The sequence below is a fragment of the Littorina saxatilis genome, linkage group LG9, assembly GCF_037325665.1.
Source record: "Littorina saxatilis isolate snail1 linkage group LG9, US_GU_Lsax_2.0, whole genome shotgun sequence".
In the NCBI taxonomy this organism is placed as follows: Eukaryota; Metazoa; Mollusca; class Gastropoda; order Littorinimorpha; family Littorinidae; genus Littorina; species Littorina saxatilis.
The window spans coordinates 32,306,430-32,321,141 of NC_090253.1; the positions used below are offsets into that span (position 1 = coordinate 32,306,430).

At 40.8% G+C, this 14,712-nt stretch overlaps 1 protein-coding gene across 3 annotated transcripts in view; it reads right to left on the reverse strand.

The window, feature by feature from the left end:
* Positions 1–2,328: 2,328 nt before the first annotated feature.
* The window catches only part of LOC138977054 (trichoplein keratin filament-binding protein-like), a 30,004-nt gene continuing 17,620 nt past the window's right edge, over positions 2,329–14,712 (reverse strand). For 2 of the 3 annotated variants that reach the window (XM_070349966.1, XM_070349965.1), the window contains exons 14-15: positions 7,845–7,988; positions 2,329–6,535 (exon numbers count right to left, since the gene is read on the reverse strand). In XM_070349966.1, coding sequence (XP_070206067.1) covers positions 6,506–6,535; positions 7,845–7,988 — 174 coding nt within the window. In that variant the 3' untranslated portion in view covers positions 2,329–6,505. The remainder of the gene's footprint in view (positions 6,536–7,844; positions 7,989–14,712) is intronic. The other variant, XR_011459218.1, reaches the window with a different exon arrangement.

Sequence of the window (14,712 nt, forward strand, 5' to 3'; positions counted from 1 at the left end):
CCATTTTCTCTGAAGTTTTTGAGATTCAATACCTCACCTATATATGATATATAGGGCAAAGTAAGCCCCATCTTTTGATACCAGTTTGGTTTACCTTGCTTCAAGGTCAAGGTCACAGGAGCTCTTCAAAGTTGGATTGTATACATATTTTGAAGTGACCTTGACCCTGAACTATGGAAGATAACTGTTTCAAACTTAAAAATTATGTGGGGCACATGTTATGCTTTCATCATGAGACACATTTGGTCACATATGATCAAGGTCAAGGTCACTTTGACCCTTATGAAATGTGACCAAAATAAGGTAGTGAACCACTAAAAGTGACCATATCTCATGGTAGAAAGAGCCAATAAGCACCATTGTACTTCCTATGTCTTGAATTAACAGCTTTGTGTTGCATGACCTTGGGTCACATGTATTTTGGTAGGAAAAATGTGTAAAGCATGTGAGTCGTATGGGCTTTGCTCTTCTTGTTACTGGTTTCATTCATTTATCCATGTCTATCTGGTATTTATTGATGTCTTTTTCACATGTTTGGAGACCCTGGTTATTATGCGTTTGACCTGTTTTGTAACAAAGAGTTGTGTGCATTAATAATTTAATTGTGTTTGTAAGAGCAGCCAACCAGAAGAAAGAATTTGCCCTTCATTAGACTCTTCTTTGTTTCTGTGACAATGACCAAAGACAATAAAAGGAGACACAGTATTGATCAGCATTGTGTTCAGCACATTAAAAACAGATCAGTGGTGTTGGTGTGCAATAATATCTGGATACACAGTTTCTGATGTTAAAATATAATTAATATGGATTTTGGAACTGAATGCTCACGCATAGGGTAGCTAATTTAAGGGCTCTCTTTCGTTTCAAATTTCACACAGGTTATCTTCCGGTCAGTTTTGTAGCTGTGAGGGGGGAGGGGCTATGCTGTAGAATGTCAGATTAAGATTTAACGGTATACACTGTGTGAAAACACGCTGATACTGTAGGTTTCAATCGATCAGTTGTAACTTGTGTTGAATTCAGTAGAAAATTCACTAATACACAATGCATGTGTCATGATGTACATAAGTTATGTATTACTTTCTTCTCATGTCTCTTGCCAAATCTCTTATTCTACATAAAATAACATTTGAATCCACATTGTCTAACCTTTGGGGGGGCTGCATAAGAAGCGGTCCCTGTCACCATAGTTTGCCATCTGGATTAACAATGCTCTGTAGTAATGAAGAATTTTTCTCCTGTGGAAATGCTGAACTTTTGGGCATTGAAACTAAAGATAAGAAACGTTGTTTTTAGCTGGATGAGGAATGCAGCATGAAGCACTCTCCTGCATCAATCTTCAAATTTCAAAACAACATTACATCCTGTAGAGCCCATGTGTTACCTCCCTACTTAATCCTGCAGCTTTAAGAACTGGACTATAAACACTTGAACGAAGGAAATAACAATCTCTTTGGAATACCAGGCTCACTTTTGTGGCACCAGATAAGCCCATAAAATCACATTATTTATTCTGACTCGCCTACACATGGTATGTGTGGAACATGTGCCGATGGATATGATGTCAGTTTTCACACCTTCCCTGAGGCCATGTTTTGTGTACTTTTTGACCAATTCTTATGAAAGTAGTGCATGCATGACTTTGTGCTTCATTCAAAAACATTGTAAAAGGAGAAGGTACACTTGAACTCCCCCCTTTTAAGGCCTCAAAAAATCTGATCTGAAACCATCAGGTCTTACAAAAGGAGTCTTAATACGGAGGTAAATTGACAGAAGTGACAAGATGACAAATGAAGGTCTTAAAAAGGGGCAAGTCTTCAATTAGGGGGTCTTAAAGGGGAGGTTCCACTATACCAAAGAGAAAACCCAATGCCAGTAACGGAAGAAAATAATAGGCCTGCCTTCAGGGTGTGATGCTCCTGCAGTAAGAAGGCACCTCTTAATAAAGATCATCTCTCGTTGGACATGGCTTGTCATTAAAAGTACCATTGTACAATACATATAGTCCTTCCCATATAAACAGTTTTGAGTGTTGTACAAAATAAAATGTTTTGTGGACACATGTATGAAAATGAATTGAATATATGCATGCATCTCACCCAGTGCAAATAAAAAAACATCAAATCTGCTTTTTATTCTTTTTTGAATGCTTTGTCTTTTGGCTATATATTTCATTCTGTATTTGCATGAGAGAGTATGGTTTAAGAGGCCTATTTTAGATCACTGGGATGTGTTTGGAATCATTTAAATCATTATCAAAGAATTCATTCATAAACCACAAAGAAAAGAGGGCTGCATGCTTTGACGTGTAACCAAAGCAAAGAAACATTTTAACGGAAAAGCTTTTTTAATGTGAACGTGTAAATTGTAATGAGTAATAAAAACATTTGAGCTGTTGCATAATCACAACTGCTCGTAAATGTATTTCACATGTGTAAAGAATCGGTCCAAAGTTCAATGAAAAGGTCAATGTGAATGTACAGAATTAATTCAAACCTTCTTTTCACAATTTCACCTAACAAACGTAACATGTAGCTGCGTCAAATGCACCTTTTTCTTGTACATGGCAAAATCAAAGCGGAAAAGAGTCCGTGCTTTAAATAGGCATGATGGGGTCAAAGAAAGCTTGTGCTACTGTTTTCAGTCAATTAGCAAAGGATAAACCTTAAAAATATACAACAGATTAATTTCATGACGTAAGAAAGAGTAAAATTGTGCTACTGTTTTCAGTCAATTAGCAAAGGATAAACCTTAAAAATATACAACAGATTAATTTCATGACGTAAGAAAGAGTAAAATAAAACAATAGGCTGTTGTCCAACAGCACCAAGGTAAAAATGACACAAACATGCCCCTTACTGTCAAACAAACTAAAGCCCTGAATTGCTTGTAAAATATTGGCGGTCTAGAAGTGTCGTCTGCGCAATGATCGCACGTTGTGAGACGTCATTCGTTAGACCTCAATACACATTTTGTATCACATGTAATTTGTTTACTGAACAGACTCAACAGTAACCATTTTTGTACATATACTACATTTTTGGTGACAAGACCATACAGCCAAAGGCAAAAGGGCTTCTTCACAATGAAGTTTCTTCTTTGTGGGTCAATTTTATTCATCATTTATGGCATAAGCATGCCCCCAAAAGGTATACACTCTTTTTCCATTAGCTATTATCAACATGAATCATTAATAATGAATCAGAGGCAGGAAAAAACACACACTTCAAGATAGTGCCCAAAAATGCATTGGTAACATTTCTCAAAAATGAAATTAGTTGGATACATTTACAGATGCTTGATTACACAATAAGAACACCTTTATGTTTTTATCTATTGACTTTTAGACCATGTTTTCATGATAAAACCATCATTTAAACGGTCACTAATTCTCTGCTGCTAATGTAGCCTTCACTGAGCTCATAGTCTTATCAACCTAGCACAACCTTCTTTGCTGGACACATTTGTAATTGCAAAAAAATGTTTATAAATTCTGCACTCACCGGGAGTTTTCAGATACCTGAAGAGACAATGCATTGGAAACAACAGACAACTCATCACTTACAGTTAGTCCCTTGCCTCCCAAGAAAGTCCACATGAACAGAAAGCGGACAAGGATAGATTAGCCAATGAAGGCAATTGCAGTTTCTGAAGTGGTTTCTCAGTAAAGTGGAACCCCCCTTTTAAGATCTCCAAAAATCTGAGAAAGTCAGGTCTTAAAAAGGAGGTTGTCTTAAAATGGGGGAAAATTTACAGAGGCTATGAACAGAAAATCTTAGAAAACAGGGTCATAAAAGGGAGGGAGTCTTGTTAACCCGTGATTTTGTAGAAATGTAAAAACATTTTACAAATTACGTCGAACCTAAAACCGCGATATGTAAAAATGTACAAAAAAATCCCATTCCACAAAGTAATACATGCCTTTTTATATTATTAATATTTGCTGTTTAGAGCCCAGTCAACAACAAAGGGATCCCAGGCCAAAAATTCATATGAAAATGAAAGTGTGCGAGTAAATCTGCATGTTATTTTATTTTTTTTTATTTTGAAGTGTGATAAGCGCAGATTTGTTTGTCTGTCTGTCTGTCTCAAACATATGCACGCGAGTTCTCAAAAAAATTCTCAACATCGTAATAACCACCAAGCTAATAGATCCCTGGACTTTCGAGATGACAAGAAAATATCAGGCGCATTTACGTGAATTGTAAATCATTTTACAAATTGCGGGGCACGCCCCGTCATTTGTAAAAATGTTTTACATATCTCGGGGCGCGCCCCGTCATTTGTAAAACAATTGTCTCAAATCACGGGGCGTGCCCCGCAATTTGTAAAATGTTTTACATTTTTACAAATCAGTCAACAAGTCTTAAATCGGGGGGTTTCACTGTACCATACAAAAAAAAGGGCTAATCATCAGCTTTAGAGCACTATTTTCAAGACATCATAAAAAGAAGATCCTGAATCAGGAAAATTTCTGATTGATAGATTATAAAAATGATCTGTCAGCTACGATGCAAATTATAAAACCTTGCTGAGATTAAATGATGAATTACTAGAACAGATAGAATCTCTCACTGAAAATGTTTATGTCTGTGCATTGACACACAATGCATGCAAACAAGTATAGATGTAGGTGTTTTAACAAGAGAATGGAGAGAACTATCAACTTAGCTAGACCGCAAAACATGAAATGTCAGAATGCTATTTTCAACATGTTTAACGACAAATGAAATTACAAACTATTAGCTGAAACCCAAGCTCTTGTGGCCAATTATGCAGTTAAAACATGATCAGTCAGAAAAATCACACACTGGAACAAATGTTGTCTTCGTTCCTGTCAGTCTGTGCTTCCACTTGATGCATGGTCAACAATTTGAAGATTGGATTGTTTATGTTAATTTAGATTTCATGGTCAAATGCAGAGAAATGCTTACTATTGTGTTGAATATTTATTCCACAGGTTGAGATCAATGTTTTCTTTATGATATGTAAGAAACTCAATACACATTTCACAAACATGAACACTGTTTCATTGCTGTATTTCTGTTATTTATAACATCAGTGATCACTTATGCAAGAACATTTCAAGAAAATCAAAATGTAAGTGTTGTCCACAGAAATGATTAGAAAAGGGAGGGATGTCACTAGAGACGTGCATACATACTTCATATGGTGTTTAATCCAATAAGGGAACAAGTCAGACATGGGACTGGTCCAAATTTTATCGGAATTCCAATATTTTCCTTAGCTCACAGACCATTCTTGAGATCGATGCAAATTCGTTGAGAAAAAAAGGGGGGGGTGGTGGTGGAGGTATGAACCGTTCAGCTGAAACTGTCTGCGTCTGAAGTCAGTGCATTCGTACCCCAGCACTCGCGTGAACCCATAGCAGTATCATGGGTCGCGTTTAATTGGCTGTCGATCTCCGACGATTATCGCCTAGGCCTAATTATTCACCGATGGCGGTTTGCGGGTTGTTTTGATTGGCTGCCGATCTCCAAACGCCGAAGGTGAAAAAGGTAGCATCATGGCGTCTGGATTCCGTATTGTTTTGTCGGCTGTGGAAGCTCTTACGATCGACGACCAAAGTGTGAAAAACAAGTGGAAAGCCAACTGGCTGTCAGAAGAAGTGACTGTCATTATCAACAAGAAAGAAAGGCGCCAGCTCATTGGCGACAGTATCGCCAAGATATCCATTCCCGGTCAGGCCGTGTGCACGTGGTGCGACAACGGCCACTGCGTGGTGAAATACGGACTTTGTGGAAAAAATGTGTTGGTTCTGAAAGTTTTCAAGTAACTTTTGTGTGTGTGTGATTGTTATAAATTACACTTTTGTTTAAAATGCTAAAACATATTATTCTTGTGTTTTTTTTTATAGCTTTTTAAAAAGGCATGATCTAATTTTTTGCTATCAGCCCCCCTGAACCCCCTACCGGGGCGTTGCGGCCCCTGGACCCCGGCTTACTTTCCTACTTTTGGAACATTTGCTGGTCTCATGTCTGACAAGTACATACAACTTTTCTGTAATCATTTAATCAAAGTATGTGAATGAAAATAGTAACTAAACATCAGAACCTGTGCAGAAAAGCCATACTTTCGAAAATATTAGAGATTCATGCTCTTCATAATATGACACAAAAGGAAGGATTTTTTCTTTTTCTAATTTCAAACACCTGGCTGGTTTCATCTTGACAAAGGCTACAAAAAGCTAGCAGTACAAATATCTACAAGATGGTACTCACTCATGGCCAGTAATACCAGCGTATGACAAAATCACATCTCCCAAATCACCAAGGCATCAAATAATGGACAATTTCATCTCCAACATTTTGAAAGAAAAATGTAAGAGTACAATATTTAATAAGGCAAATGAACAAAAGCTCAGATCTAGAAAAACAACATAACATTTCACATGTCGTTCCAAACCCTCTCTGACAACTCGATACAATCATATGAAATGGCCGAACTCTTCTTGAAGTTTGAAGACAGATCTTTGAAAAGGGCTCTATGACCATGCTTGTTTTTTTCCCGGAAACTGAAAAAGAGACGAAAATGTTCTACAGTAACTTTTCATTTCATTTCAACCAAGAAAGTTAAACTGAGCGAATCAGTCAGTGAAAAAGATTACAACACGAAAGAGTAGAACAAAAAATAAACTGCATGTTAAAATGGAGTTATATGTTTCTGATGACACTGCCAGTAAGTATTGTCATTAATCTAATTTTGAAAGGGACAACAATTCAAAAATAAATCACAGTAGAAGTTACCATCAATTTTTGTCTCTTGTGTATCCTGTTTGTCCGCTTAAAAGGCCGATAAGTGGAAGTTCATGCAAGTGTTTCATTTTATCCATAATTAAACTTAACCTTTCTTAAACAGTCATCAACAAAATTCAAATAAAACAACGAAAAGGAACTGCTAAACGTAATCTTAACCATACAGGCAATAGACAATGTTCAAAAATAACTCTGTTAGGCTTTTATGGGGTGTGGAAGGGGTGCTCATCCTTAGAAATATTGGGGCAAATAAACCCAGTGACAGTGAAATCTTTCAAACTACTGGCATCCCGTGAAATATAGTCCCTATCTCTGTTTTCTACATTTAGTCAAGTTTTGACTAAATTTTTAAACATAGAGGGGGAATTGAGACGAGGGTCGTGGTGTGTGTCTGTGTGTGTGTGTGTGTGTGTGTGTGTAGAGCGATTCAGAGTAAACTACTGGACCGATCTTTATGAAATTTTACATGAGAGTTCCTAGGTATGATATCCCCAGACTTTTTTTCATTTTTTGGATAAATGTCTTTGATGACGTCATATCCGGCTTTTTGTAAAAGTTGAGGCGGCACTGTCACACCCTCATTTTTCAATAAAATTGATTGAAATTTTAGCCAAGCAATCTTCGACAAAGGCCGGACTTTGGTATTGCATTTCAGCTTGGAGGCTTAGAAATTAATTGATGACTTTGGTCATTAAAAATCTGAAAATTATAATTTAAATTATTTTTGTATAAAACGATCCAAAAACAATTTCATCTTATTCTTCATCATTTTCTGATTCCAAAAACATATAAATATGTTATATTCGGATTAAAAACAAGCTCTGAAAAGTAAAAATATAAAAATTATTATTAATATTAAATTTTCCGAAATCGATTTCAAAACAATTTCATCTTATTCCTTGTCGGTTCCTGATTCCAAAAACATATAGATATGATATGTTTGGATAAAATCACGCTCAGAAAGTTCAAAAGAATAGAGATACAGAAAAGCGTGCTAACCTGCTTAGCGCAACCACTACCGCGCTATTCAACACTGTAAGCCAAGGGGTGAGAAAAGTGAGAACATACCCTTGGTGTGTAGCCTCTCTGTCGCAGGCGATCCGTTTCCAGGCGCAAGAAGTCTTGATACTCAACGTCTGCTTCCTGTTCCTCTGCCTCTTCCTGCTGCAAGTTGAGTTGGGTCATCCTTTCTAGATGATTTCGCTCCTCAACCTGTCAGAAGAAAAAATAAAGTTGCATCTAACAAAATGTATTTTTTACAAGTAAAATGACTATTTCTAAGAATACTCACCTCAATTTAACTAATAGGAGTTACCTTACTTACGAGTGCTAGACTGAGAAGCGTCCTATGTTACCAGTACTAGACTGTAAACAAGGTCGCTAACTCTAGATTTCCGTCGGTATACCATTTAGGGGAGTAGTCTCCCTTTGTCGGTAGTACCTCTCTGCGCATGTGCCAATGCCCATAATCCCCAGTTTCAATTCGAAGCTATTAAGTCAATAGCGGGGTTGGTGGGAGGGTCTCTGGTTAAATTGAGGTGAGTATTCTTAGAAATAGTCATTTTACTTGTAAAAAATACATATTTCTTTCGAATACATCACCTCAATTTAACTAATAGGAGAATAGATAACAGGCTGGAGGGTTGACTTTCGATCGGTAATCTAGTGTCACCTCACCCGACTCAGCCCATTTGTCCGGAATCCCCCCTGTAAAATCGGGGGAAGAAAAGGATAGATCATCGGACTGAGAAGCAAGAAATCCTGAGTCGGGCGAGTGGCAAGTTGCATTGTTGCCACTGTGTCAACTTGCTCCAGAAAGGGACAATCGAAAGAAAGTCCCACCTGTCAATGTAGAGCTGGTTTCTACTCGATGGTCGTTACTATTCCTCTGATCACTTGTCTTTATCAATGTTGGGTTATGGTTATGACTTGCCATTATGCGCCTTGAGCGACCCAACTCCCCAGCAACGTAAAGTTCTGCAGGCGGATCAGGTGAACGACCTAAAAGATGAGGAATGGTCAGAGATAACAATTCCTCTAATACCTTGAACTTATCACCAAGGTGCGTCTCTGCGACTGATCCTCCATTTAAGGGAGATTGACAGAGTTTCCAGAGATCCTGTAGAATTCTGGTCTGAGGCACCACTTTCCATGGCAAACAATTGTGCCAGTCACATGAATGAATATATATATCCTCTCTGAATCTACCTCTCTAATGAGGATGGTAGGCACAGATACCAGTGTAAATTCAGGCTGACTTAGCTGTCCCTGCTGCGTGACAGGAAGTAAGCACAAGTGCGCTCAGCAGTACGGTCACTGTCTGCACCTTTCCTGTGCCTGTCTCAACGCATGTGGGGGCTATAAGCCTACCCTTAATGGTTATAGGTACCATTTGTCCTAGAATAGCCAGTGAAAGACAGCCAGCTGTATTGCCTTTACCCAAGGGGAAAACCTGCTTCTTACTTTGAAATTCCACACTTATAGCGTGAGGGGGTCCCCAGTGACCATGGGCATCTCTGAGCCCTTATTGGCTGAATGACCGCTCTTGTCTTACTCAAGAGGGTGCCATGCCTGGCATGCAACTCACTGAGAGGTCCCATTTGTGATTTCAGCAGGACCGTTTACTGGCTTGATCAGCCAGGTCCTTGATCTAGGTTTTCTGTAAACATGGTTGTAGGTGGCATCTGCTGGGTTGTCTGCCCAGCATAGGTTTTGTGGGTTCTGGGACACTCCAGATTTCTGTAGAGCTCACAAGTTCTTAGATGACTATGCAGTGATGTTCTCCGGCCTATGGCCGAAGGTGCACTATCTTGGGCTGATGCAAAGTTCTGCCCCCTGGTAGTTGAACTCACAAAGATGTCTTATGTTGTGATCTCAGTAGTACTTCTGCCTAGATCACCCAAGTCCATATCTGGATTATCAGTAGGCGTGGCTGCGGGCGGCAAGTGTTGCATTGTCTGACCAGCATAGCTTTGTGAGCTCTGGGGCACTTCAGCTGTTTGTGGAGCTGAGCTCTAGGGTGACTATGCAGAGTTGTTTTCAGGCCCCTGCCTGAGGCAGGAGGTGTACTCTCTTGGTCTGATGCATAGTTCTGACTTGACAAAGGTCTTAGTCAGCACCCGAGTTGCCACGTTTCTCGCCCAAAAACGACGCGTAGCCGTAGACTGGGAGTGAGTGAGATAGGCTGGTATGGTATTCCTGGCTCCAGCTAGGATCTCACTGTGTCTCTACCTCAGGCTCTTCGAGCGAGGGAGAAAAGGCTGGTGTGGTATTCCTGGCTCCAGCTAGGATCTCACTGTGTCTCTACCTCAAGCTCTTAGAGTGACACAACTTATACTCACCCAATAACCTTGTGTCACCGTAGACTGGGAGCGAGGGAGATAGCCTTGTGTGGTATTCCTAGCTCCTGCTAGGATCTCACTGTGTCTCTTTCCTCCAGCTCCTTTAGCTTTTGAGTCCAGGCATCTGAGAGTCTACATATGGATGGGATGGACACATTCACCCACTGTCAAAGGTATTGCCGCACTCATTATGCCTTTCGGGGGAGGAATACCTCTAGGTCTTATCTCTGTGGTCCAGGGATCTTAGAGCGCCAGTTGTAAGAGGCAAACGAAGCTTGTCCAATTCAAGGTTCGGTTGGAAGGGGTGGCTGAGCCTTCCCAAATCCAAGTGTGTCTGTGGCCGTACCCAATACCCCTAAAGGTAGAGGAAGCTCTTCTTGTTCCAGGAAAATTTGACTCAATGATGGAGGGACGTATGGTTTACCCAGTCCAAGATGTCTGGCAGCACTAATCAATCCGCATGGGCTGAGAGGTCCTCCTTGATCTATGAAATCTGGCCCATGGATCTCATAGTGCGGATGGCTGGCCAGACCTCAGACTATCTCTCAGTGTCCTTCCTGGAAAGTCCATGGAAAAACGGGCGGAGTCACCTCGGGAGACATTCCCTCTTTAATCAAGTCTGTCCGTCTCTGAAGCATGACGTAAGTTGAGTGCTGTCCCTGTTGAAGGGTTTTGCCTTGACTTGGTTTGTTTGTTTGCTTAACGCCCAGCCGACCACGAAGCGCCATATCAGGGCGGTTCTTGACTTGGTCCAAGGATGATAACCATGAGGTTTTGTAGCCTAAGGACTGCCTGACCCTGGGGTAGGTTGTCTTCCAAAAGCTGCTGATCATCTCAGGGGCACCTGCCCAGTGATCTTAAACGGCCCATCCCTTCTCTAGGACGTCTACTGTCGTCTCTCCTGTTGATGCTTCTGCCAGAGTTGTTACCATTATCAGTCGAGATGTGACCTGTTACAGGTGTCGGACATCCTCTGTTGAGTGTCGACTGTACAATCTGACATTTCTATCATCATCCCCTGGCTGATGCGGGTGTCAGATGACATTCAGGAAGAAGGGGCAACTCTTACAAGTTGTTACGCTGAGTCCGTCCACAGGTCATGAAAGCATTCTGTACTTGACGATCTCAGAGCACTTCTTCCCCCGTCTCTGCGTTATCTCCAACAGCTCCCCGCCTTGTGATGTAGCCTGAACATGCTCACCCGTGTTGCCCGACGCTTGTATGGCAAGATTCTTGGGCCTGTTACCCTGTTGAACAAGCTCCACTCCAAGTGTGAGTGATCTTCAGAGTCGTTTCCTCAGGCAAATGTCTTGAGACACTTTGATTCCTCTTATCTTGGTACGCAGTGTCTGTCTTGTAGCTGTGTATCCGAAGGAGACATCTAGAGACCTCAAGAGCTTGCAGTATGCATGGAAACTGATGTGACTACTATACCCTGTTCAGTTGTCCACCGCTGTTTGACTGGTGATCTGTATGCAGATTGCAGGTGCCATCTTGTTACTGGTAGGGCGGCTCCCCGGTGTGAAGGTTGTAGCCTCTAACCATTAGCTCTCCATTCCAGGTGATGAAGATAACTAGGAGGCTCTAGGCATTCTCCTCACACTCCCAGACTTCTGTGTAGCCGGGCACTGCTGAATATGGTCAGGCGTGAAGTGTTGGTCTAGTTCCAAGAGCGTTAAACATTAGGTCTTCCTCAGTCCGTCAGGAGGTGGTAGACAGGCTAAGGGGGGCGGGAGCTGTCCTTCCGGTGCTGAAGCATCGCTACAGGCAGTTTGCAGCACTGAATACTGGTAGTCAAAATGCATGAAGCCACCATCATGATGGGGATCCCTGGCAAAGATAGTGGTGGGAGGGGCCCAGTCCTGTCAACAGCCGTGTTTCGTGGTCACCTCAAGGGAGAGGTTGCAGACGAGGCTGTAGCCGCCCCAGGGAGATTCTACTCATGTTTCTCCCAGTGGACGTCTCGCCTGACAGCTGGAGGGTCTGTCATAAGCTGTCGCAACGATCCAGGGCAAAAAAGGAAGCCTGTCTCTTCCTGTGCTTTCTGGAGGAATTCCCCCAGAGCGCCTGACATTGTCTGTTTGGTAATGTCTACGTATATATAAATACATGTCAATATGACTTAATTCCCCCTCGTACTGATAACGGCATGGATGTGCCAAGAGTTTATCCAGTACCTTTCTCATGAGAGTAGCCGCTCTGTCTAGGAGGCATAGTTAATTGTGTGTTGTAACAACATCCGTTTAGCAAATATGTTATATTTTCCATAATATGAAATGATAAACATTGTATCCCTTGTATAAACCTGACTAGAGCCAGTGTTATTTAAGGGCGGCCTCTTATTGTTAGGTCCTGTTGTCTACTTCTGAGAACCTAGTCGTAGGATTAGGTGACAACAGTAGAGATGTGGCCTTGTTAAAGGTCAAAGGCTTAGGTTTTGCCTACGAACCAGGAATAAGTAGAGGCATGACAACATTATAGGAAGCTCCCCTGTGAGTATTATTCAGAGCCTTGCTCGATCTTGCATGTTGTGAAAACTCAGCTGAGTGTAATACTCATGTGTTAACAACCAAGTTTATTCATGCCCCTAAGGCATGGTTTCAACTGTATATATTCATAACATGTCATTCAAGTGTAATGTACATCAATTGTGCACTGGAACAGAACATAAGTATATATGTGTGCCTGTTCTAATTGAATTTGAAGAGCTGTCTCCTGGCACTGTGGTATCAACAGATTTTAGCTGAGTGTAAATCTCAAAGTGTAAACACTTGAGTTTATCCATAAGTTAAATCTTTTACCACTCAGATAGCTGATTTAAACACTCCATGAAAATGGAATTTGTAACATCAACTGACTTCTTTGATACCCTTTGCCAAGAAAAAAGGATTATATCCCAATAAAGATGTCCCATCTGTGTTTGCATACACTTTAATTCTTCCTTGTCAATTAAAAAAAAACTTTTTTTTTATTTTTTTTTTAATATATATTTATATATATATAATGTGTATGTATGCACGCATACAAGTTTACAAGTTAATCAAGTTAAGTTGGCAAGGAAAGTATTCTTTATCCAATTTGAAGAAGTACCACCACGTGGTCTCTGTGAGTCCACCATGATCATCTGATAAAAATACCAAAACCATAATCTGCCAACCGCAGAAAACATCGTTTCCCAGAAACATAGGAGAGAGAATTACTTGCCTTTCTCTGAGAGTAAAGGAAGTTCCCTCCGTAATATTCCCGGAGGCGCATATCTCAATCTCAGTGTTTGGTTTTCTTTCCAAGCGGGCGAGGTTTGTTGTTGTTATTCTTCGATACAACCCGCTTTCAGTTCTATCAGCGTTCAAGCGTACTGCGGTCCGTATCTACGCTGCCCGCAAAAGTCATCGCAGTTTGTAATGACCGAAGTATTCATACGCCATATGTAACATTCGCGGGCGCTCTGTGCCTTCAGTTCAATCAGCGTTCAAGCGTACTGCGTTCCGTATCTACGCTGCCCGCAAGAGTCATCGCAGTTTGTAATGACAGAAGTATTCATACGCCGTATGTAACCTTCGCGGGCGCTCGGTACTTTGTACGCCTAAAAATTCGGATCAGAAATGCGCTTCCGGTCGGGATAACGCGCATGGTAAACCTCGCTGTAGTTGATAAAAAGCTGTTAAAACGCAAAAAACTTCCGGGTAATTTCGAAGTTGAAGGTCTTGTTCGTATTCCTACATTGATGTGTAGGGTGACCTGCCGTTGCTTTCCATTGAAAGCGGCAAGGTAAGTTATCGTTCGCGGAGTTCTATTGCGCCAATGAAACCGGTCCAACCGCTGTAAATATCTGTTCGACATTCGTAACGACTGAGTAAAGAATAGTTGTCGTTCAATTGCATGTTCACTAGTTAAAAAAGACAAGTAACGGAGCCTGTTAGGCTCTGTGTGTCAACAAGGTATCATTGATGATTGAAGTACCTTCTACTTATGACCAAGTAACTTTGTTACATTTTTAAGCCGTTTCACTTTCATTTTCACGGTTCGTTACGTTGTTCAACGTGATGAATCATTGAATGTATACGGGCGTAGTAATCGCCCTAAAAAAGGAAAGCCCAAACCGTGATTGAAGGTGAATGTTGTAGTTCCTGTGAAGGAAGTCTTCTTAGACGGGAAAGGTCTAAATACACGTCTAGCTCCCCGTAGCAAGAAATTGAAACTGGGGATTATGGGCATTGGCACATGCGCAGAGAGGTACTACCGACAAAGGGAGACTACTCCCCTAAATGGTATACCGACGGAAATCTAGAGTTAGCGACCTTGTTTACAGTCTAGTACTGGTAACATAGGACGCTTCTCAGTCTAGCACTCGTAAGTAAGGTAACTCCTATTAGTTAAATTGAGGTGATGTATTCGAAAGAAATACATCACTTCTTTACAGTGGCCAATATTAGAAAAAATAAAATAACTTTTACTACCATGTGTTTATAGTTGCACAATAAGTCTGTCTGCGCTTTTAAGGTGAGGCAGCAGTACAATTTGGGATTTGCATTTTTGGAGACCCTGACTTTTCTAGATGTTAAAAGCATGTCTCATGTTTGGTACAGATTCCCTTA